This window comes from Micropterus dolomieu, linkage group LG17 (genome assembly GCF_021292245.1).
Source record: "Micropterus dolomieu isolate WLL.071019.BEF.003 ecotype Adirondacks linkage group LG17, ASM2129224v1, whole genome shotgun sequence".
Taxonomy (NCBI): domain Eukaryota; kingdom Metazoa; phylum Chordata; class Actinopteri; order Centrarchiformes; family Centrarchidae; genus Micropterus; species Micropterus dolomieu.
Window position 1 is genome coordinate 11,334,940 of NC_060166.1, and position 26,554 is coordinate 11,361,493.

The 26,554-nt window shown below is 40.8% G+C and overlaps 1 protein-coding gene across 3 annotated transcripts in view; it reads right to left on the reverse strand.

The window, feature by feature from the left end:
• LOC123985620 (limbic system associated membrane protein) overlaps positions 1–26,554 on the reverse strand; it is a 520,828-nt gene that overhangs the window by 81,566 nt on the left and 412,708 nt on the right. For all 3 annotated transcript variants that reach the window (XM_046073301.1, XM_046073300.1, XM_046073302.1), the window contains 2 exons: positions 14,965–15,109; positions 13,884–13,971 (listed from right to left, as the gene is read on the reverse strand). In XM_046073301.1, coding sequence (XP_045929257.1) covers positions 13,884–13,971; positions 14,965–15,109 — 233 coding nt within the window. The remainder of the gene's footprint in view (positions 1–13,883; positions 13,972–14,964; positions 15,110–26,554) is intronic.

Consider the following 26,554-nt stretch of genomic DNA (forward strand, 5'->3'; position numbering starts at 1 on the left):
CCCTCCCATCTTCCCTTGCAATTCTCCTATTCTTTGTTTTCAGCCATTCTGTCTTCTCGCCTCGTAACTGTCACTCTCTCAGTCTCCTTTCCTCACTCTTTCTTTCCTTCTCCCTGGTTCGGTGCTTTGCCTTGAGCTGCAGTCTAATGAGCAAGTGGCTGGTGTTGGGAGTGTTTTTTTAGCTCTGAGGAGAGATAACAAGCCCATATGTTATTTACCACAGTGGCCACTGCAGCAGCCGACCAGTGCCAACTCTCAAAGACCCTCCCAGGGAAAATATTTCCCGTCAACCCTTTAGCTGCACCATCAAAGTGCTGGGAAGAGGCACATACTCAACAACACTCAGCTACTGTAGCTGTGAGACTCCCATGCATTATAGGGCAGCATATTGTAATGAAGAGTCATAAATATTTTCCCTCCATAAGTGATAAGCGTTTTTTTTCTCATTAGTTAGATGTATTTAGTTTCTCAGAGGGCTTCCATTTTGATTACAGTGCATGTTCGTGCTTCTGAAAAAACTACTTTAACCTGAGTGTGGAATAACTTTAACAAAGCAATCAAGACAAAAGTTTAAGTAACTTTATAGAAAGTAAATACAGTCTGATATTTTTGCTTATTTTATACAAAATACACTCAGATGAGAACATTTCTTTTCTGAACGTTCAATGTCTAACCTCTTACTAAAAACAGTCAGTTTACATCCCGCCTTATCGTGTCCCAACCACAGCACTTTGAAAAGGAGCCCTCCATCAAAATGACATCAAACAAGACATATGCTCCATCACGAGAAGTGTTTAGCACTCTCCTGCCACACAGAAGACTTGGTATGTAAAGCACTGCATCAGCATTGGCTACCATATGGTCCCACTAAATAACATGCCAGACATCTGGTGGGGCAGTGGGCATGGGGAGAAGGAGCAGCCTAGTACACTCGCTAGAAGAGACTAAGGACGAGTACATAATCCAGGCACATGCACACATAGACATCAAAAAGGACTTCAGCACCTGCCCTTTTTCTTCCTCAAGAGAAAGTGCCCTTTTTTCTGGGGAGCTTTTTGAAATATTGTTATAAATGAACAGGCTATATATATATATATACACAGCTTCCCTGTCAAACAAATATATTTCATGAATAAAAAATCTAAATATCAGGTCGGGAGATTTATTGTCGAGTTTCCGATGCCCGCTCTCTTTCTTTCTCTCTCCCTACCGTCTCCCTGCAGCAGCGCAGCACACAGACAGACAGACAGGCAGTGCCTCTCCCAGCTCCTCTCATAGTTGTATTTTTCTTGGCTTGTGTGGAGATGATTGGTGATGAACAAAAGACTAAACTACCAGTGCCTAAAGTTTACTGCTAATTACCCAAAAGACAAATATACTTAACTTGTGTCTTGTTAACATTCTTGAGTACTGGGCCTAATAAGTTAGCTAAAGTTTAGCTAAGGCTAAACAGGCTAATGTACTCTAGCGTCTAATGAGGTCATCAAAATAGCCACATTAATATGTAAATTAGGCTTTAATTATTTGCATACATTTGACAAGGCACTGCAGGTGATTTCATAGTTTTCACGTGACGTCACATTCCAAGGAAAACGCTCCTTTGGAGGACAAAAAAGATGTTATTTCCCGCTGCCTGTCAACCTGGAAGCAAGTGATACACTGTTATTTTGAGTTTCTACTTGATGGTTGTTGTGCTTTCGGATGCACTAATCGACGAGGAGACAAGCCTGAGCTGTGTTAGGTGAGGGACTCCCTACAAGGTAATTGATAAACATTACTACAGTCGGCGGAAATATGGCAATGGATGCTGTATATGGATCGCAAGTGCCCAACAGTTTGTGTCTATATGTATCTCTTTCTTGAGTTGAGTGGTGATCCAAATAAAATGTAACGGCTTTTGCAGCGTCTCTACGAGGGAGTTCGGAGTGAGCTGCTATCTTGGTCTATTGTTTTGCCCTTCAGGTCACCGTGCATGTCACGTGACTGAAAACTATGAATAGGATATCATATCACCACAGAACTCCAGAACTGACCTCAGTTAATGATTTACATCAAGAGTATTTTCCCCTGAAATGTTATGTTTAAATATGCGGATTAACTTGTTTTGGTTTATTTAAAAGAAATCTGCAAAAAGATGAAGGGTAGTAGGCTTAAAACAAACCATCTAAATGTGTAGTTGTAAGCTTCTTTTCCATTAGAGTAAAAGAAGACTTGTTGGTGAATATCATCCCAGCAAAGGTAAAAAGGACACACACCAAAGCAAAAATTGTTTAATCAGAATTAATTGCATCAGGTTAGCACTCCTATTTATAAATGAAGCACGGCACGATAGTTGGGGTTGTGGACTTGAGCCCCTGCCCCTCAAAATGTCTGTGCACATCCCTGTTGTAATCCATGCAAATCACATGACAGATGTCAGCCAATGAATTCTGAGTCTCTTTGAAACACTATGGACAATGGTTTTGAAATCCTCCTTTAGATATCTTTCTTAGTTTAAATTGAACACTCATCTAACGCCCTCATCATCAACTGCTTAACCTGTGTACAGGGTCGCAGGGGGCTGGCTGCCTATCCCAGCTGACATCGGGCGAAAGGTAGAGTACACCCTGGACAGGTTGCTAGTCCATCACAGGGCTCAAACTGAACATTAAACAAGAGTCTACAGCCATGCTTTGAGGCTGTACTTAGACATGGAGGTACTTTGAGCTAAGTGCTAACATGCTAACACGCTGGTGTGTATCAGATTTTCCAGGTGCTAACATTTGCTGATTAGCACTAAACACAATGGGAATGTCATTAGTTTTGCAGGTATTTGGTCATCATTAGAGAAATAAAAAATTACCAAAGTTATTATAATTTACCATGAGTGGGACACACATGTTTGTACACAATTTCATGGCAACTCATCTACTAGTTGCTGAGATATTTCAGTCTGGACGAAAGTGGTAGACTGACTGACTGATAGATCAACAAGCCGACATTACCTTCCTTTGAGCTACGCTGCTAGTGTGGCTAAACAGAGAATGCATAGTTCATGCTCCTGTTGTAAGAAGGTCTGTACATCATTTCTGAATGCTGACAGCAGAGACAAGTAGAGGAAAGGTAGGGAAGTTGTTTGAATCCACATAGGCCTGAGCAGTGCTGAGCTTGGTCAACTCAGCCATCAGGAACCCTGTGAAGTCAGATATCTCTCAGCAGTGCATCTGAAGTGCAGGATTCTGCCACTGACACACACAGCACAGTGACGGTGCTCCCTCCCTCTCTTTCACAGGCCGAAATGGGCCTAAGAGGTGGAAGTCATTAACGGACCACAGCAGTCACCTACAGGTCTCACCAGTTAAAAATGAGCAATTTATTTCATATCTAGCGCACTCTATTCTGTTCTCATGTCTCTGAGCAGCAACCCCCACATGTTTGCCTCTCTGCTCTTATCCAGTGAGTTGATAAAAGTGGGATCAAGGCCTAGCAGTGGGATTGACCTGAACACCAGTGAGGCTGAGTGGTAGAAAGATTACACACAAACACATACAAAACACACACACACACACACACACATAGCAGGTGACCCTGGCACAGACAATGAAGAAACTGTGACAGCATTAAGCCACAGTCACCTCTGATTATTTAAATTAATTTCAACTCGAAATGTTAAAAAGCATACAGTTACAGACATTCTGTAGTCAGAAGCCCATTTATTTACAGGACCACACACTCAGTGCTACATGTTGTGGCACACCAGACACACTAACACAACCTATACACACACACCTCATCTTTTTCCCTCAGCAAAAGCAGGTGAGGTCAGGTTTAACTTGTGCCACTCAATCTCACTTTCAGAGGCATTCACAAGCATGAGGAACACCGTGCCAAAGGTCTGTCCATCTATCTGACAGGCCCAGGTCACATAGAGGATGGAAAAAGATGGAGGGACAAGAAACTAAAAAGTTCTATACTGGGTATGTGTGTTTGGTGCAGAGACAATGGAGAAAGACAGAGTAGTCCTCTATATCAGAGAGAGGGGAGACATTGTCCAGAACTGATGGCCACTGGCTCGCCTTGTAAGTCTGAGAAATATGGCCCTGATGGCTCACCTGCAGCCCCTGTCGATACCCCTCTGTCATGTGTGTTCATGGGATGGCCCCATTTAAATGCATGAGAGCACCTCTCGCAGCCAGCATAAAGAAGATTAAAGGAGACTGCAGTTTTATTTTTTTCATTTTTTAAAGATTCAGACTAACAACATAAGCTCAGCAGCCCAGGGAGAAAAGGGGAATGGTAAATTGTTGCTTTCATTAAAACTTCAAGGAGTCAGTTTCATTATGAAGGTTCAAAGGCAATGGAAAATGTGTGTGGTTGCTTTCTCCCACTCTCTCTCTCTCTCTCTTTCTGCATGTCTTTCCTCTACTTCATCCAGCTGGGTAGCTGCATGGAATAAACAGCGATGTGACCAATACATCTTGTCCCTGGAGGGCTGGTGTATATGGATATGTGTCTAGTCCCTGGTCTGCGGTCATGCTCACGACAGGCATAATGATGCATGGCCAAGCTTACTGTGGCCTTTTCAAGTACTCGAATCATGGACTTCGATTGTCTCTTATTATTCAAAATGTTTACAGGCTAAAAATAAGACATTGAGTGTTTTCAGAGATAAGTAAATCAACTGTGTCGTAATGCTTTTAAAGCTGCACTGATCAATATTTTTATATTAATAATGGATCCAATGACTTTGTGTAACGGGTCACTTGTCCTCTGACTCTGCATCTCCCCTTAGTCCTGTTTCGGTTTTTAAAGCCAGCAGCTTTATTGTTTTGGTTCAGCCTCAGTGCACCCGTAGATTTGTTTTAGGCAACAACAGGTGGCTGTTTTTGGTAAAAAAGCTCTAAAAACATAGTTAATGATACCTGCCAATGCAGTGTCACACACTAGATCAAGTTAGTTACTAGCTGGCAAACAATAGTGGTGCATTTAGCAGCTAAAGAGCCAGAAATTTCCCCCAGGAGTTGGTAATGACCAAAAACAGAGCTAAAGGAGAGTGGATTCACATCCATCAGGTGGCCAGAAACACAATTCCAAATAAATTCTATTGGCGCCGTGTCTGCTGTATATGTAAATAGTCAACTCTTAGCTAACACATTAGCCTTTGACACCTTCATAAAGTAAAAAGATGTCAAAGCCCTGTTACAGCTTGTTCTGCTGCCCCCAAGTGGCAACAAAAAAATCTGTTACTGGAACTTTAATAAAGTAAATCTTTAAACCCAGGACTGTAAAGATTAAAACGGCAAAGATCTAAACCAAAAGCGTGTTGTTTTTGGAATTCATCAAAAACCATTAAAAAAACAACCCAGCTAATTACTTACCCCAATCACAGTCCTATGTAGAACCATCCACCTCCTTAAAAAATTCCCACCCTTCAAAAATTGTTAGATTCCATCTTTACAACACTGTCTGAAATCTTTGCATTGCCCCAGCAACCTCCAAAATATGTAATCCACAGTCCAGCTGAATCGAATTTAACTGTATCATATTTTCCTCTGAGCTTGGGCCAAGTAGCTGTCGAGACTGACTAACACCCTTAATCAATGTACATCACTGTCTTGGTATTGATAAATTGCAAATTGCCGTGTTGGTGGCATTGAGGAGGTTGTATACAGTTAACACTTGAATATTGGGCAGAAATGAAACTGTATTCAAGACTTCAATGTGCTCCTTGGCTGCTGGAAAGCCCTTTACAAGCAATAGCTTTGCCTTCAATGAGAGACTGCTAACTGCTCTATGGAGCTTAGTGAGGAAGAAATTTCTTGATGTGTTTGCCATTTTTCCTTTGGTAAATGGAAGCTTCATTGATCTCCCTTAACATGGTTTTTTTCAGGTAAGGAGGGATCATCCAGCAAAAAGAAAGTAGTCTGAATTCCATGGCTGGCGGCAATACAAGCAGTAATGTGTATGTGGGTGTGATCGTGGTGCTGTAGCAGTAGAGCCAGACAGACTGCCGATATCTACAATTAATGATAGCTAAACCTAATCCGCACTTCTCTCCACATTTCTTTCAACTCCTATGCCTTTCCCAGTCTTTCTATCTCCCCTCCTGTCCATATAACACATGGTTAGTGTGAGAGGAAGTATCAGAACACCTCAGCAACAGCACAGATAAGGGGTGGACCAAGATGCAGAAGTGTGAGGGGTGTCCAGGGGCAGAAGAAAAGCGGTCGTCGAGATGAGAAGAGGCGGAGAGGAGCAAAGTGGATAGATGGCTTCACAGGCACCGCTGAAAGGTTCTGATTGTCCCATGATAATTGTTAAAAGGTCAGCCCTCCTCCTTGCCCAGACTGTAGAGTAGAAGATATGTGCAAACACATAGAAACACACATGTGGACACACGCACACCTGCTGGGGTGCTCTTTAGAGTGACACGGCTGCCTTTAGAGAGTTCAGCGGATTAGCTCCTTAAATACCACAGCATTGTGATACTCTGGAAGAAATGAAAGGAAGAAAACATGGATAAGTGTGAAGGAGGAGGCATTTGATGTTCCCTTATCTTTTAGTCTGAAATTCAGTGATGCTTAGTAGGGATAAAGGTTGTTTCCTGTGGCTGAGATAGAGTCAATAATAAAGTTAAGGCTCATACTGTAAAAAAACAACAAAAAAAGCATAAATGCACTTGCTAGATACAAATCAAAGGTTAAAACAACCAACATGCTGGAGGGGAATGTGGTTAAAACAGGAAAAATGTTTTCTATGTGCCAGATTAAATAAAACTATAAAGAATAACCACCAAAACGACACACACAGCACCCTGTTGTTGCATTAAAATATGTCAATTTGCCATGCTCAAAAGCAAGTGTCTGCAGTACATTAACATGTGTCACTTCTCAATGGACACCACAAATGGGGTCACAGAACAGCTGCTTACGAGACTATTCACTTTGTCTGCTGCTTTATAGTCACTCTGTTTCTGTGACATTTATGAATGGATAATGCCATCTGTCTTGGAGGGAAAGCTGCTTGCAAGGAAGGTTTTGGTGATAACTTGTAGATTTAAGAGCTAATCCAGATTGCCTAGCCAGACTGGTTCTGGTCATAAAGCCAAGAGAAATAAGACTTATGATGTTGTATGGAAAAATAAGCAAGAATATACAGTCCAGTGAATGTGACTTGTTGTTTAATATGTGCTGCACTGCTTCTAAACCGGAGGCGATGTTAGAAGGGTGTTGAAAAAAGGAATTACAATCTGACACCTTGAGATTATTTGAATTACAATTTTAATATTAAAAAGGCTACTCAAATAATTTCATAAAGGTCAATGCAAGTGACAGTATCAGATCAATGCTGATAATGCTGGAACCAAGAAAAGCAGCCTATTGCAATTTGAGACTAAAAGGGATCAATACTACTGACAGGCTTCATGGCATCTGGCAAACAATCAAAACACCTTCTTATATAATTGGCAGCACAGGTTAGTACAGACACACAGAGAGAGACATGCATGTTAAAGTTCATCCAGCTGTTTTGGCTCCTTCAGCTTGGGAACCACGACTCAACAGATTGACTTTCAATTAACTCATGGCTAGTGATTAGGCCAGTGATTTGAGACCCTGTACGCTGAAAGCTGAATCACTCACTGGCAGAAGTTACTAATTCTTCCTAACTGGTGAAATGGGCATGTTAAATGAACAGTAAGTGTTGGATACACTAGTAGAAATCAGTATTCAACAAGCTGTAATGTTTGTTAGTGCTTCTGGCTGTTGTAAAGACAGTTTTTATGATTAAAGAGTGTATAGTAAGTCTTTGTTGTCGGCATCTCAGTATAAACCATAGATGGTTTTAATAGTCTGCAGTTTCCTGGCTGTGCTTTCATACTCTTATCCCATTCTGAGAGTGTTCATCCCAAAATGCCTAGTTGGATGTCTGTGAAGATTCTCAGTCATCCATCATCATAGTTATCTAAGGAAGGTTAAAATCAAGGGAAACTGGACTTGTTTGAAGATACGTGAGGACGTTTGACCTCTCATCCAAGAGGCTCCTTCTGTTCTATCTGACTGGCAGGGAGTCTAGGTATTTAAACCAGATAGTCGTTATGATCGTAGAGGTCTATATTGTCGGTCTATATTGTCAGCATCTCAGGTTAAATCATAGGTGGTTTCTGAAGTCTGCAATTTTGCTGGCTATCCTTTCATGCCCCGTACCATTCTGCTATGAGTTTCTGATTGGGGTCAGCGGTCTACAGGCAGATTGTCAGCTAGAGTAAGGGCTAAATGAACTAAAAGTTCCACTCCTGTTGGATGAGTATTATAAGAGGACCCCATGAGATGAATGAATCACTCCCCAGCCTCTGCATTTCATAAAACACATTTGCATAGCGTGCTGAGATTTGCTGAATTTGCTGAAACACTGTGACTGTGGATGTGATTGTATAAAGGACTGGATGAAAATTATTGGGATGGGGATTGAGGCTATATTTGGGCTTATGTGTCTCTTTTTAAGTGAGGCCCTCCCCAACATTATTAATATTTTACTGCACCTCCTCGTTAAATTTGATAAAATGCACTCTCATCCTAATTTCTCAAAATAACACTGAGATTTAAATAAGAGTCTACAGCCGTTCTTTAAGCTACATACTAACATCAGCAAGCTAACATGCACACAATGACAATGATGTTCTGCAGATACAACGTTAACATGTTCTACATCTTAGATCAGCATATTAGTATGCAGAAATTTGCTAATTAGCATTAAATAGAAAGTACGGCTGAGGTTGAAAGGAATGTCATTACTTTTGGAGATATCTATTTAAACCAGAGTATTGAACCAGTTACAAATTTGACCTGATGATGGGGCTAGATAAAAAGTCAGGGGTTTCCAGAGTTGTCACAATTCATCATTTGATAACTTTGTGCTTATAACAATCCATCTAATAGTTGCTGTGACATTTCACTCAAAACCACAAAAGTCAACCATATGGCTGTACAAGAGGTCATTAAAGTCACTATTCTGTACAAAATGTTGTGTCAGTCCATCAAATAGATGTTGAGATATTTTAATTGATAGTGGCACCAGAGAAAAAAGGCAGGGGATCCCCAAAGTTATCACAATTCATCATGTGGAGAACATAAATATTTGGGCCAAATAGTTGTTGAGCTAAATTGGTGGACTGATGAACTGAATGATAGGCCAACCAGCCCACAAACCAACATTGCCATACATAGTGCGACATTTATGACAATTAAGACCTATACCTCATACTTTGGTATGAGGTAAAGAGTACAAAGATGCTATCGGATGATGTTCTGAGGGCTACAAAGGCTGTTGTCACATTGGTCCATATTTCTATGCTGCTTCTGTTCATCATGACACAGGAAGACAGAATTGACCCATTCTCAGGAACAAGAAAAATAAATTGCAAGCAGAGTTCAGACTATTCACCAGAGTATTTGTATTCACCACAATACAGTATATTATTATCATTCATAGACATGGTGGATCTGATTTTATGTTGACATCTCTCCTGATGCATCTGTATTATACCCACTGATTGCTATGGTATGAACTACAATATTGAGTTACACCTAGCAATTTAATAAAACATTAATAGTTTTACAGGACATGGTCATTTTTACTTACACAATAGTTGCTTATTTGCACAATGATACTCTCACATGTCTATTCTTACATGATTTGTGCTGTTTTTGTAGTGTGTTGTTACCTGCTATTTTTCTGTCATTGTACTCATTTCATTTTGTCACTGCGCACTGTTCACTGTAATGATTTTAATTGTTTAGTTAGTAGTTTTCCCATAACATCAAGGACTTTACTAGGCCATGCTTGTTAGTAAGAATTGGTTCTTTCAGTGACTGGCCTGATAGAATAAAATCATTTCCACAATTATTGCAGATGACTGGATATCCCCAAGTTACATTAGTTCTATGCAAATGGATTAAAGAACGCTTTAGCTCATTCAGTATGACAGTTATAAAGGAATGAGCTATTAAACTTTTTAATTGCCAAATATTTTTCTTTTACATTTGGAGAAATGTACTCCTGCCATCTGTCCTTTAGGAGTGCAACAGTATCATTTATGACAGCAAAGCAGTTTATATGGGCTATAGACAGGATTTAACACCGTGGATATCTGCATGAAAGCACAGACTGTTCCCCTCAGTGGGATTGCTGTCAGACGCAGTGTCTAGAGTATACTTTTTCCGACTTGATCAAATGGTGGAATAGTTATCTTGAACTTCATGCAAACTCCAAAAATCCATTCAATGCAGCAGAGTTATAATTTGATTGGGGTGATATTTGGTTGAAGTTCAAAGTGTGTATATATAAGTGTATATTATTCTGTAATAACTCTCCATTGGCTATGGGAAATTGAAGTGGATATGTTTACTGATTAAAAGAAAAACTTTTCAGGATTTTCAATTAAGACCATAAATAAAACAATGGCCTGAACTGAACTACTATAACCACTATTAAAACAACAAAAAGCCATAACCACTGACATAGATGTACTGTACACACAAACACAAGCGCACACACACTCTACGCACACGACACTACTTACATTTCCATATGCATAAACACCTCTTGACTACCTAAGTATCAAAGTCAAGCCTTCAAATCATCACAACACTGATCTGGCCTTGCCTATCCGCTGAACTTCTGGGTCTGTGTTTCATGAAATCAAATTGCATTGGGTCGGAAAGCCTGCCATTATGTTGAGATTCTTGTCATGTGCAGTGACCCTGCTGCTTAGCACCACTCGTCTGAACTCTGCGAGTCCGCCACTTTTTCATCCACCACAAATTTACTTTGTCTGATCATTTGTTTTCCAATTACGTCCCTGTCCCTGCTAGCAGGAAATTGTCAGCTTTGGTTATGTGAACCCGCTCTTGGGTCTGTAACCAGGGGCAATGTTTGATGTTTGGAACATTTTCATACCCATTAAAAGATGAAGGCAGGGTGAATTATTATCCCGCAGAATTGATTGGGTTTTGCAGGGTTTGGATTAGGTTGCTTCATATGATGGTATAGGCCTAGTAGAGCCCCACAAAAAGACACATTCTTATCTTTAGTTCTTGTCTTTTACCCTTAGTGAAAGACTTAAGCCTACATACGGAGTAGAGAAATGACTGGATAACTAGACCAAAGCAGAAGTTTAAGTTAAATAAGTTGTTGACTGTGGATTGTTCATAATGCTGAATTTTACTTTTACACTCTTGTAATTGAATTAGTATTCCACATTCAGTTTCCTCACATCTGAATTCAGTATTTGACCAAAGTAAATAAAAGCGTCAGAGTATTTGTTCACACTAACACATTCAACGTAATTACCAGAAACCTACCCCTTCAGCTGTGCACCACAATTTAGATCAAAGATGCTGAACTGAACCTCAAGGAGATTACGCCCCCGTAGTGGGAAAATACAACAGATGAGCATAACAATGGAAGCAAAATTGAATAGGACTTTGAGAGGCAGAGCAGAGAACAAAAAAGCAGGGTAAGAAAGCAACAGAATCAATGTTTGGCTATAAATGTCACATTAGCTGTGATAAACGAGGCCGACGACAGAAACTCTGGAAGTCGACGCAGGACATTCCAATGATCAAGCGCTGAATAATTGGACACAATGGATTCTGGGAAGGAGAGGCAATTTACTACCATGGATCCAAGAAAGAGAAGCCTCAATTCATATATTGACCTTTAAAAATGCTATTAATGGATGATATCTTCAGTTCATAGCTGGATGAGATGGTTCTCTAGTAGGCTATTGTGTACGGTGAGATTACACTGTGGTGCATTTCCTCCACTGACAGGCTTTAGTATTAATCTGGGGTTGGGTTTCACATCAGACAGTCGGAAGTTTTAAAATGGAAATGGCAGTTAAATCCAAAACAAACTCTGATTGATGATTGCAGAGGTATTCATAGCTGAAGGCAAAACATACAAAGAACATACACCCCCATGTACATTCAAAAAGACTATAGGAGAGCTCACTTTTGAGCACTCCAGTATTGCACTCATGACTGTCAGGCAGCCTGTTTCTGACAGGTTAAGAGCAATTTCTATCACTGTGGCTTTGGAGAATGAGACTACAGAGACTTGGCAATGGCATTTTGATGGATAATGAACTCCCTTTTATTTTAGCCTTGATGCACAGCTCAGTGTTTTTATTGCTCTTATTCTTTCACCGTACCAAGAGTTTACAAGCAATTCAGGAACATTTCAGAGGTTTAAAGGAGTTAAAGGGCCAAGTATTTTGACAGTTCAAACAGTCAAAAAGCCTGCAGCTGCTGTAACATGAAGAAGTGAGAAGATCAGAATATGGGTTTTAATTAGGTTGCCATTTTTCTTTAATAGGCAGTGTACAGTTAATAGGCAGGAAATAGTAAGGACAGCAAAATAAGATGAGACAGGTTAAATGAAGATTCTGAGCCAGGAAGTTACCATAATGTATGTTATACACATATAAGCTACAGTCTTTATTCTACATGGAGCTGGAGCCAAAAGCCAGTTAGCTTAGTTTAGCTTAGCATAAATACAGGAGGACTACCGCCTACCAGCACGTCTAAAGCCCGTTAACCAACATGTTTTATTTTGTTTGTTTCATTTCTACAAAAACCTAGTGTAAACATGTCAAGTTGTGGTTGTGCTAAGCTAAGTTAAGCTAACGAGCCGCTGGCTCTAGATAAATTTTTACCTTACAGACATGAAAATAATATCTATCTTGGTATCAAGCAGTAGAACACAGAAATTGATTAAGCCTTGATATAGAAGATCTGAGAGTCGGACCGATGTTCATTTTCTTGGTCTTCTCCTTTAATTCTTGCGATATATAGGCGATAGCAGACTGATTTTCTAAATGTCTAATGTGGATGTATTATTTAAATCTATGTCCATAACAAAAACAAGATTTAGAATTATGGATTCAAGCAAGGCACTGAGTAAAATTCTTCTTTGGCACCAAAAACAACTATTTTGTTTTATCTTGAATTATCTGTTCAGTTCTGTGTGTGCAACATGAAGGGACTACAAACTTTCTTTTCGTTATACAACCTTGTGTTGTATAATAGTAAATAAACTACCTTGATACCTTGAATTTAGTTGTCTGAGGTGACTGTCAGCAGATTTCACTTCATAGGGAACAGCACGCAGAATTGAGAAAAGAAAAAAAAACTGGAAACAAAACATCTTGCCGCGCATCTTTGCATACACCTTTTTGTCAGTCCTCTCTGGTACAGCAATTTGATGATGATATAATATTGATTTCTCTGTCATCTCAGGAGTTACAACCTTAAAACCCAAAAAATAACTTTTGGATGACATTTTGTTAAAAAAAACAACAAAAAACAAACTAAAAAAAACAAAAAGCATAAACAAAATGTATACCCCCCAGGCCTTGGATCAAATCCTGCAGCACCTTCTCACTCTCACTCTTAACTTTCCTGCTGTCTCTGTTCAGGAGAAATAACTTCCTATCCTTTGAAATGGAAAACTACTGCTGAAGGCTTTTCAAATGCACTTAAGATTCATTTGAACTGGAACAGGAAATTCTGTTGCTGTAGGCGGGCATTCGTGACATATAGCTTTTTCTCCTGACAATACATATTCATATATTTTTCTTGCAAACACCTTAGAGGGACACATTTCAACATTTAATAATGCAGTAGGGGTGACACTGCTGTCTGCTGCTTGTGTGCTGTTGGACAGTGGTGTTGAATTTAAAATGTGTAAACATATAATAAAGGATATTTGGTGTTGATGAGTTATTCTCAGAGTATAATGTGCTTTATTGACTCAATTTCCAAGTTTATATCATTCTAGCTGGCATGGATGGGTGGCGTGTTAGGTTTACCTTTGCTGCGGGTGTTTATGTAGTTGCATCTTACCTTGTACAATGAGGTAGACCTGTGAGGTCTTGGGCTGCTGCTTAGTCTGAATGGAGCAGGTGTACGACCCCTCGTCATACACGTCGACCTACACACAATAAAATACAGTACTGTTATTTCATTAGTTTAGTTAGAGAAATTCCTTCATGTTACTGTTACCTTTTCCAATAGTGTTTTATCATGTAATTTTAACTGGTATATCTGTAAATCTGTAGAACATCATACGGGACTTTAGGAGAATCTACCATCCATCCATCCATCGTCAAACGCTTATTCTGTGTACAGGGTCGTGGGGGGGCTGGAGCCTATCCCAGCTGACATTGGGCGAAACGCGGGGTACACCCTGGACAGGTCGCCAATCCATCGCAGGGCAGGAGAATCTACAAATATTTCTAATTAACTTGGACACTATTTTGCCATTTCTTTTTTGCCTGTCTATGTGACTTAGTGGGACAACATTTTTTTCAAATTGCTGTTTCTGGTTAAATAAAATGATCTTACGCTTTGAAACGCTTTATCTGTTTAAGGACCCTTTCCAAAATGTATCATACACTTGTAGTAACAATCTGAGCCTGTCAGTGGCAAAAACAAGCACTTTAGCATACTTTGGCGTACTTTGGCAATTGCCTGTAAGGATTATGTTGCGCTTCTGTCTCGCAGCTGCCGACTGCAGCGCGCTCTCTCAATACTAGACCACCCAAACACAGGAATTTAATTTCCAGGTTGAAAACTACCGAAGATGAGTTTGAGTTTTTACTTTCAGACCACACACATGAGTTCTTCTGACATGAAGTCTTTTGAATTGAAATGATGAGTTGAATGAATGTACCGCTGAGAGTTCACTCACCTCAGTAAATTAAGTCTCTAAAGAAACATAATCAGCATATTAGCAGACTTCACTTCATGCGTTATTTGTGAGTTAAAACTTCCTGAAGACCCTATTTTTTTGGTATTTTAAAAAAGCCTATATGACGGAAACTTGCTGTTTGTCTTTAATACGTGTTAAATTAAAGTATGGCTAATGATGAATTACATATTTAAGGATTGTAGTACAGTGCAGTCCAGCTTAGATCAGTATTACCTTTTGTATGCGCAGGCTGTACTCCAGCTGTCCTTTAGTGACCAGATCTACTCTGGGGTCCAAGGACCACTTGTCCTGGCCAGCAAAGATGATGTTGGATCGATTGAGCCAGGCCACCTTAGACACTTTGTCATCAACATAACACCTGTGGGCACAACAAAAGCGAGTGAGGTGAGGGGAAGGAAATAGAAATGGAAGGCTTGGATTCTCATTAGGGGATGCAGTGCAAGAAGGTGTGAAAAGAAAGTGCATGTAACGTGTTTCATTTCATGGTATGTAAGCTTAGTAGGCAAAAGAAAATGTGGAGTTTTGTAGATAGGAAACAAACAAATAACAGCAATTATGCAATCCCACATAGTAGGTCAGCTGTACGGAACTCAGAGGAATTTTATGTCAGGGTTGAAAAGCACAATCTTTTCTTAAAATGGCCCAAGCTGGGTATACTGAAACACAGTGTTGTATTTGGTACTGCTGACCAGCACGGCTATTCCAGAGTTAGTTAACACAATCAGATAACTCAGCAATCCACTTATCCTGAGCATCTCTTTCTCTTTCCCGTCTTTAGTCCATCCCTCCGACTCATTCTCTCTCTCTGTCTCCCTTTACCTCCTTCTCGGTCTCCTTCTTTAAATCTGCCCTCACTCCCTCTCACTGATAAATACATCTCCTTTAACCGTGAGCCCATTGCTGTAGATGAGAAAGGACACCGGTATCCTCTTGTTTACTTCTTGTTGCACACTATCAGAGCATTACGCCAAGAAAGCTCGAGCTAAGACATCTCAAACGGGAAGGATGGGAGCCGAGCGCCTACCTAATGAATAAATGTAAATGTGAGAAGACGTCGGAATCAATGAGAATGGATATCAGCTGTAATGCAAGCCGACAGCGGATGCGCCTCACATGCAAATTCCGGCGACTCCCGGAGCCTTGGCTGTGCGCACTGCTTTGGAGTGTGTTGTGCTACAAGAGAGTAGATTAGCAAGGCAGTGGAGTGAGGCTGTCTTTGGCAGGTGACCCCGGGTGATGCACAAAAGTGGTGGTGCAGTCACCCCGGCCTGTTACCCAGTGGGAGCTGGATGTCAGGTTTGTTGAGGGCTTGTACTCGCAGCTTGAATCCTTGTTGATGTTCCTTCCCTGTGTGGAACGCAGATAACTCACCGTGTTTATTGACTTGCTTTGACATGTACCTTCTACTTTCCTCACTCTGAAGTGAACACGTTTCTCCCAATTTGTATCAAATATCTTCAGGGCTCTAATTAGTACACTCTATAGTCAAAAGCATCCTAAACTAATCCAGACACAGAGGTACATGAACAACTTTCCCCCACAACCACAAGAAGCATTCAGATCCATACAATATACATCATTTTATAACACATATTTAGAATGAGATTGAAGCTTTAACCTGTGCAAATTATCCATGAATGATGGGCACCTGTGGTGCGAGATTCAAGCAATTACATGTTCAAACCCTCAGAATTTTACATTATATTCTCAGTGAAGACCTCTGTGCTTTCAAAGAGGAATAAAGCTATTTAGAATTCAATGGAAACACGTAGAAATGTGCACAAAACATCAAATATTTCACTGAACAGAATTATGATAAACTGTACTGTAGCTCCAGTGTAGCATCAAGCAGATGCAGAACATACCACATTTAGTGCAGTCTGTGAAATTGCTGTCACGTGGGAGAAAAAGAGGTCTACAGTACTAATCAGCTACTAAGATACGATGTGTTGGTATTTGTTCAGCACCTGTTATCATGCAGTTCTATAAAATCTACAGTATAGAATTGTTTCCACTAATAATACTGTCAGATTCTTCATGATTATAAATGTATGATAGGTTTGTTTGTAAACTAGATTTTTAAAAAGAAGGTTGCTTTCTGTGTGCGTAAAGCTCTGACTTAATCTAATGGTCGTTCAACAACTGATAATGCTCTGTACTGTAATAGTGAAAGAGACACATGGTGACAAGTTAAATAGCATTAAAGTGTTTGCAGTGAAGCAATAAACTGCCCTGGCTGTCTGAATGGTGGCATGTTGTTTGTTTTCACTGAGCTCGCTTCCTCTCCACCCTTATTCCCAGTCATCTCCTGCTGTGAGGTAAACTGGAAGAGGTGAAAAAATGAAAAAAAGGAAAGTGAAAGACGTGAACAGAATGGTGACTGGCTTGGCTCTCAAAATCTCAGATTACATGGAATCATGATGTTGTAAGCACTATATAAGACAACTGTGTACTATACAGACATTACATATAGTTTAGGATTAAACTACAGACTTGCAACAAAAAATGTTTGTCAAACAATACATCAATGAAATGTAAGAACTTAATATTTCAAAGCATGCAGCCTATAATCTACAGATCTTTCATAATTAGCATGCTTTCTGTTACTGATCTCAAAGACACATTCCTCAGTTAATAATTGCTGATGACAAAGAGGGATCTTTCTAGACCAAGTATTTTTATTGATGTAGAAGACTGCAAAAACTGCTTCTTGGACTATCCTCTATTAGGAAATAAAAAAAACTTTCTAGTCAAACATACAACAATCTGTGTGCTGAAAATGTCACCACACATCCACTGACACTTTTATTACTATTTACAGAGTGAACAGAGACTATTGTCCAACAAACGACGGATGTGGCAAGCTGCTGATTTCTGTTATGTCGAGGGCAAGCACAGAGTTTAGGTTTTCTTTCAGAGTGCTGAAGCAGCCTGACAGATGCTTTGTGATCGCTAGAAACACAGTTCGGAGACTGCAGAGATGTTAATCAGCCAATTGTAAACAGATATTATTCATGCACTTAAGATGTAAATGTTAAAGGCTTTAAACTCCTCAAGTGGATTTGAGATTAGATGAAACTTGAGTGGAAAGTGAATAATTGAAAGGAGCCATCGTGATAGAATTCAGCAGAGAAAAATTTTAAATTAACCTCTCTGCTACCTCTACAGCAATAAAGTTGAAATAAACAGCTGTGAAACTAATAGATGAAACAGACGAAAATTACATTTTGTGTAAGCTTGTTAACATTTGCTACAGCTGTACAGCAGAGGCTGATCATTGCCATTAGTTTTGCAGGTATTTGGTCATAAGTATTGAACACAATAAAAGTTAGATTGGAAATGAATGAACGACCAAAGTTGTAAAAAAAATTATTCTGTTGTTGAGACATTTCACTCAAAACCACAAATATCAACCTCAGCGTGACACAAGAGGAAAACGCAAGAGGATCACTAAAGTCATAACGCTTCATCCTCTGGGCAGCATGAAGGTCAGTTGCCCAAATTTGCACCAATTTATCTAGCTGATGCAGAGATATTTTGACTGGACATGCACCTGCAGGTGGTGCTAGATGATGTCAGGGGACCATCATACTATGGGGACCATAATATCACAGTGCACTGAGATTTATCACAAGCTGTAAAGCCCTCACTCATCATTGTACAATCTACTCCAGAGTTGGTTGGCCATCCCTGATTTCTCGGAGACTCAAACACTGGTACTTGTTCATTTATAAAGCCATTCTGGGTAAACTACCATCTTATACTGTATTGCCACGCTACCTGAGCAGAAATCTGATTGTAGCTATCGTTTGAGATCACAAGATCTGTTCTTGTTGTCAGTTCCAGGTGTATGGAAGGAACTGGGGAAATAATGTTTTTAATGTGCTCTGCTCCCCTCACTTGGAACGCCCTTCAATAAGACTTGAAACTAAGAGAACTGGTCTCTAGTATGTCTAACTTTCAAGCAGTTATAAGTATGATGATGAATAGTGCGGCTGGTAGATATTGCAGCGTATATTTGATGCGTATATGTATATCTTATATGTTTCTTGTCGTATTGTTCTATAACCTTTTTATGCTGCTGTCTTGGCCAGGTCACCCTGTTGTTTTATGAAATGGGATCTGATTTGAACTTCCCGGCTATGGTAAAATAAAACTACATTTTGAAAGGGCAATCCTCCTTTACCCTAGGTACTTTGAACGTGATTTCGAAATAGCTTACTATCATTTCCAGCAACATCAGTTTCCAGGTCATGAGGGAAGGAGGAAATAGTAAAAAAAAAAAGAGCAAACATTCACAGTATAGCATGATGCACCCAATTATACCCTCTGTGTAATTGCGGCAAGCTGTTTTAATTGTGTATGGCACTCATACTGTGAGTGTGGCTCCTCAAAGCATCATGTGAGCTCTTGGATAAATACAGGTGTATGTGACTATTAATCATTCAAATGTTCCTAATTGTATTACCTGCTTTCAGTTAGCGGTCACCATATGCTACTCCATATGGGTCAAAGAAACAGATAAATAAATGGCGGTGTACATGCCACCGCACTCAGACTTTAATCAGAGCAATATTTCTCTCCTCTCCACATCCTCATCTTTCCCTGCCTTATCTCTTTCCCTCTCATCACCACACCTCCACTTCTCCTCCTCTCGCTATCCTCATTTTCTCGCCCCATCTGCCTCTCATTCTGGCCATCCTTTCTCCTCTCGGAAAGTTCCTTCTCCTCTCTCATCTCTCCATCAACACTCTGGAGCAGGAGTGGACTGTATGAAATAGAAATCAAAGGAACTAGTCATTGATCTATGCTACAGACTGAGTTTCTCTGGTACCTCTTCCCCTCTGCGTTGTCTGTCTTCCCTTGAACTGCTCAAGCCTCCAGAGTGTCCCGACAACCCTTGGTGCAGAGTGTAGAGCATGCTCAGTAGTGGCTATTTTCTGTTCTCACTAATGAGCGACTGCCTGGGAAACAGAGAACTTCCTATCACTTGTCAGTGCAGTTGTCTGCATGTAGCTCTTGCTTCATTCTAACAGAGTAGCTGTCAAGGTGTGTCTTGGCAGGGCTGGGTATCTCTGGTGAGTGAGAAACAAGAGCTTGACTGTCTATGGCTGGCCTAAACTGAGGCACATTCAACAAGTCGCTTGCAGGGATCCCGATTTGATTGGAATAGTGAACCACGGTTGAAGGATTTCTAATGAGAATCCATCCTATTAACTGGCTGCAGCCCTCACAAGGATGCAGTATCTCAGCTGTGTTATTTAGCCGGCATGACTTTATTTATTTGAATATTTAGCAAAGGAATTCTGCCTTTTTTAATCACAACAGCATCTCCATGTCCGCAATCCTCTGCAAAATCCTCTTCAAGCCCACAGTCCTCTGCAGAATACCCAATCTCTTCTAACATAAAAAAAGTTTGAAAATGCTAGCTGATATTTGCTGATGCTTTTAAACATAAAGCCTTGTTACATACCTTTTTTTCTTTCTTTTTTTTTTACTGGATTTTACAAAGTGGCAATGTTGTTTATCAGTCTCTTCAGAGACCGGGACTGGGTTTATGAGGGGTCTGCTTGTGATGGATGCCTAGGTTGCTGTCCTGCGCTGTTTTACCCTGAGCTTTGTTGATGGATGCTCTGCTGTGCGATATTACACTCTTCTGCCCCGCTGTGCTGTGCCAATATGGACTGGCCAATAGGATATGGCTGACAGGGGACTGTGTGGGCTGACAGATGCCTGGGCCAGAGCTGCTGAGCAGGGCTTGTGTTGACAGGAGGGCTGGGCTGGATGGATCCCTGCTTCAGGGCTAGCCGTGGGGGAGGACCAAAGAGCAGGCTGAAGCCAGGGAGTGAAACTGTAATGAGAGGAACGATGTGCCAAGACTGACAGAACAGCCCCACCACCCGCTATCCCCATCAATACCCAGTTCTCCTCATCTCACCTCGCCTTTTCTCTATCCTTTTTTGTCTCTCTGGCTCGCTGACACCTCTCACCCCTTAACAAAACACTTTTTCCCCTCCATTTTCTCTTTGTAGTGCTTCTTGTTCTGCCTTCCAACATCTTCAACCTTCTGCCTCCATATCATTCCCGTCCTCTCTTCTTTTCTTCCTCTTCTCCTCATCCTGCCTGGGCGACCTGTGTCACTAAGGTTTATCTGTGTGCGTGTATGTGTTAGGGCAGATTTCTGTGTTGCAGCACATACCCTACCTGTCATACAGAGAGAATCTGAAATCTTTTCTCCCAAAGAGTCAAACAACTTGTTTCAGCAATCGATAAAGATTAAAGGCAAGCCCGGAACACCGGCTGCTGGATCGAAATTCACCTCTCTCCAGCCTGGTGGAGGCTAGCCGGTTAGTTCGGTGTCTTTGTTGTCTCTATGCATGTGGCAGGGGGCACAACAGACAGATGAACATGGAGAGATTGCCAATCAGATCAACAATCAGACAGCCAGAGAAAGAAAGGACGTGCCACAGAAGAAAGGAACACAGAGTAAAAAGAGAGCGGCAATGTAAGGTATGGGACAGAAGCAAATCTACGTACCAAATCAAAGTCCGGTCATTCCTTTATAGCCCTCAAAGCAGTTTCTTGCCCAAGATATTCTTTCTAGCAGGTTAAATGAATTTCCAGGTATAAGGTCTAACTTTTCCCCTAGGACTGGGCTTAGCAGAACAAAGCATTTATTAAAACAATAATAACTTTATTAATAGCTGGTGCAATGCTATTTTGCTAAACAGCCTCCACTTGTAAACTAAAGCAAAACTTCTCCCCTTATGATTACCAAGTCCAAGTTACACTTTAACATGAATGTGTGTTATGTAAGTTAGAACTGGGCTGTTATGTGGAATAACAGAAACTTGTGAACACAAATATGAAACTTAAAAAGAGAATGTATTGTACGTGTGCATAAATGTGTTCTAGTGCGTGTCAAAGTGTGTGTCGCGTTGACAAATTGCATGTAAAATCTTCGTTATGCCTCTGTAAATTGGTGTTGACACCGGTGGCAAACAGGCCACATTAATTATTGTGATTTCTGAAGTCAGATGCATGTGTTTGTGGCTTGTTTTTGAAATTTCCTTTGCAGGCTAAATGAGGCGTTTAAAGAGAGGAATGATGAGGGTGATATGTCGAGGTTAAGAAACTGTCTCTTTTCATTAATTGTGATTTTAAACAGTTATCAGGAAGAGCATCATCGCGTGGTCCTCGCACCACAGGGAGGCCCAGCTTGAAAACTCGTCCAGTGTATTTATGTCTGTGCCTAAGATCCACATACAAAGAGGAAGAACCTTTAACTTCTTCAAGAGTGCCATCACTTCAGTTAGTGCATATATCATAAAGAGCCAATCCCTGTAGGGATTTCTCTACAGGGAATGGTTTATTTTAAGATTAGATGAATCTAATCTTAAAATAAATCCTGGAGCCAATCCCTGCAGGGAAATCCCTGGTGACGTAAACGCATCAGAATAGCCTTGGAGTAACATTTGTTGCTCAGTTGGTTCATCATGTCTGCTTCAATGACCCCAGACAGCCACACATCCTCATACAATTCTCCCATCACGAAGCCCTTCCATCTAGGTAGGCATGCACCAGTGCTTAGAGCAAGTCATTAATCAGGTCAGGAATGATTGTTTTGAGACTTGGCCAGCAGGCCTAGCGGGGAGAAATTATAAATCAAAAATGGTTACAAACAACTCAGGAATCTGCAGGTCTGCTTGATTCAACTTTGCTTGGCACTGGTGTGAATTCACCTCTAAGGCTTTGCATGTGCCACGGCAGTTAATTTTCTGCGCATGTTGTGTTCTTTAGAATTTCTGAAGCCGTTCCAAATAGATGTTGTGCTTGGGTCTGCCGTGCTGTGCGAGATTTTAAATCTCCACAGCTTTGGGCCAGCAGAAGAGAACAAGCGCAGAACATGCACCAGTGGAGAGCAACATCTAACCGCTGATCAGAGTTGATACTGTACATGTCAGCAGTGCCAAAGCCCTGACAATTCTCCTGTCATTCTAGCTTCACTTTGACCCATCCATCCTCATTTTAAAGTCAATGCGACCCCTCCTCCATTGTTTCCTCCTTTCTCTCCTCTGTGCTGTGGGTTTAAGCTTAGAGTGTGAGGGAGAAGTGGCTGGATGTAACGAGCCCATGACAGACGGTGCCTCATTGAGACGTAGGCAGGAGGATCTATGACAAGGGCAGGGTGCTGCTATTAAATTACAGGAGATGTACTGTGCTTCCTCCCTCTGTCATATTTTCCCTTTTTGTCACTCTCGTTCTCCTTCCCTCTCTTTCTGCAGTTTTGTACCTTGCTCATTCATTCATGCTCCATAATTTCTCTCCACCCATCTTCTTATTCCTTGACCTCTCCCCTTCCCATTCCTTACTCAATTCTCCTTTCACACTGCCTCTTATTACTGCCCATCCAGCTGTGGTCTGTCTGTACAGCAGAATCATCAGTCAGTGCATGTAGAAGATGGACAAAATAATAGCAACACTAAAACAAATATTACCGTACCTTTGTGAAGCTTTCCATTTGCACCCGAGAAGGGTGTTATCAACAGCTTGTATTGCATTGCATCACGATATCCCTTGTGTGTTTATGCCTTTGAATCTGTGCTGTCTTGTGCTGACGAAGGTGTGTAAGTGTAGGGGAGAGAGATATTATTGCTAATGTAAGCCACATGCCTCTTACAGCTGCAAATTATACTCCTTACTCCACAATTACTGGTTTGCAGACTGTCGACCTTTCCCCATCCATCGCTGTCTTCACTCTGCACACACAACCTGCTCCTATTATTACGGGATGTCACATAAGGCCTTGTCTCGAAGTGTGACACCGCGGAACTACTGCCTTATTTCTCCGCTTTCCACATTTACCTCTTATGCGATCTATCACTGCGTTTAGTGCATTACGGGCAGAAAGAGGTGAATCAGTGGATGAGGCAGTGCCACTGAAGGAAAGAAAGATACTCTTATAAGTGCTAAAATACTCCAGACCTGCCACCATTAAGGCCTCGAAATGAAATGCAGTATCATAAATTGTGTCTGACATAAAATAGGCTTATTTGAATTTGTTGGCCCAGGACACTACTTATGTTTCTTGGGAAAGCGTCCGATAATGTAGAAAGTAGAACCAAGACCTGCACTACATCTCAACAACATAGATTCCACTCGCATCTAGTAGAGCTTTAGTAAAGCCCAGTCAATCACAAATATAGAACAAGAGCTTTCCTACCTTTCTTTTTTATCTCAGAGGTAACTCCTTGAACTGAAGATGTGTCTTACATAATTATGGTGTGAATTTATTGCTTGGGGCGCAGCTTGTTTCATCATCGTTTCCTCTGTAAGAACCGGCTTTTATACCCCCTTTGCTACATTGTCATTAGCATGTCTCCCTTGCGGGCTAATTTTTGAAAACAGTCATATTAAGAGGGTTGTGAAGGATGCCATTTTATGCTGCATCTAAAATTTAAAGCATTTAGTCTTGAGGGTGGGCTGAAGGTTAGCCAGCAGTGGTACGGGAGTCAGCATTTCTAAAACATGACTGACAGTTGTCATGTCAAATGAAAAGGTCAGAAAGGTCTTCTGTGATTTGTTGCCTGGGATGGAATAGCTAATTCACAAGAAGAGCAGCTGAAAGGTTGACAGCTATTCTTCATCTGTGTATCTTTGTAAAATGTCATGCAGGCAATTGAGGAAGCTGCCTATAACATTTAAATGCATACATTTTAAGTCTAAATAATGCACTTCACTCATGCAATACAGGGGACTGAAAAAACTGGACTATATCAGAGATCAACATCGACAGGGAGTCTGTAGAATAATTAAATATTCCACTTTTGATTTTTCACTCTAAATTGCCTTAGGCCATGCACAGTGGCATAGCATCAAAATAATAAGAAATAAAAGTTTAGTTGACTATTGGGTAAACGTATGGGTTATTTATCTTATAGCACCTGAAACATTTTGTTCAAATCTTACATTTGATATTCATAACTAAATAAGTAAAACTCCAAGTTAAAAAAATATCTTTAGATATTATTTATTAAGAGTTTAACACTCAAAGACTCTGCAATCTGCTTCATCAGAAAAGTGAAGGTGTGATTTGATGAGATTTGACTGAAAGTCACCCAACAAACCCCCAATGGTCAATAGACTCTGATTCAAATATTGCTACATGATGTAAGTATGTGACATCACCATTTTTCAAAGACAAGCCTTTTCAAACCAGCGAGCCAAACACAGAAAAAAATACTAAACTCTCTAATGGTGCTTTTCCATTACGAGCACCAGCTCAACTCGCCTCGACTTGACTCGGTTTGGCCGTGGTCCGTTTTCCATTGCAGGTAGTACCCAGAGATAGTACCCCTGGTCGTCATAGCGATGCCAAACACAACTGCCGCAACGTAATGTTCAATGCGACACACACCAGTGATCCACACACCTTTCTCTTTTTTAAGTTAAAAAGTTTCAACATTCCTCAGAATGTAAAGACAGATAAGCGGTATGAAAACCTTCCAGCTGTGTTTTCCTCTGCCGTTTTTGCTGCAGCGGTCTGTGTGACGGCGGGAGCAGAGGGCTCTGTGAGCGGGCGGCTGGCCGGCCTCACACGCTCCTCCCGCGAGTTGGCGCAGGCTTCCCCCGCAGCCACTTGCGGAGCTCCTCAACTCCTCAACTCTGAAGCCCATTTTTGTTCCGCCATCACTTTTCGTACCTTTTCACACGGAGGTGAAACAAAAAAACCTACCTGGAAGCAGGTACAGGTACAACTTTTATAAAATGGAAAACCAAACAAAGTCGAGTCGAGCTGGTACTATGCAGTAGAAAAGGGGCTTAATGTTAAATAACAAAGACTGTTCTAACTTTGGCAGAAAACATTGTGTCCATGGGAGAGCCCACAACTCATAATAAGAAGAAAATACGTTTTCAGGGCCTTTAATGGTATTACTTTAAGCATCTACTTTAGATTTAGTTGATGCATTATCCTAGAATAGACATACCCACTTGAATGTGTTGCTGACTGGAAGACAGTTTGCATTTAAATGCTTCAGTAGTCCTGGCGAACGCACGAGCTACAAGGGACAACTATGGAGCTGTGAATACAATCTTTGCTTATAACTACACATCCTGTCTATTTGGAAGAGAGGACAAACTTCCTGTTGACCAACTACAAAATCAATGGAGAGTGTAGCCATGGCAACAATAAAACATATTAGAAAGCTAGCATATTTTTTTTCCTTTCCGTGGGGTATAATCATCATTAGTCCTTGACAGATTTCAGAATGTGCTCCATGAACTCAGCATGAATCCCAATGCTGTTAGAAAGGTCTTTCATAGCACTTAGCACCAAGGATAACTCACCACTTCAAGTGGTCCCCTGAGCCTGTTCAAGGCTAACCAATGTTAACAAACACTGCGTGCCACACAAGGCTTGAATGTGCTTGAAGCATAAAAGGTCTTGACTCTGTCAGTTCCTAAGAGGTTTTCTTAAAATGATCTTTAATTACTCACTTTATGCTGAGTTGGCATCTGTCTACTGATCAAATAACAAGGAACCAAATGGACTTTGACATGTAGATGTTGATCTCAGTGTCCACAGCGCCCTAACACAATCTTTCATAACAGGGAGGCTGTTCCAGTACATTTCAGGCTTTTAGACTGTGATCTCATCCGCATCACAATGCATGATGATAATGAAGTGTAAATCCATTGATTCATTGATTCATTCATTAAGTTATTCATGCGGCAAGGCACAGCCCCAGCAGTGCTATTAGGTTCTGCTGTTAAACTCATTGCCGCAAAATAATGATATTTT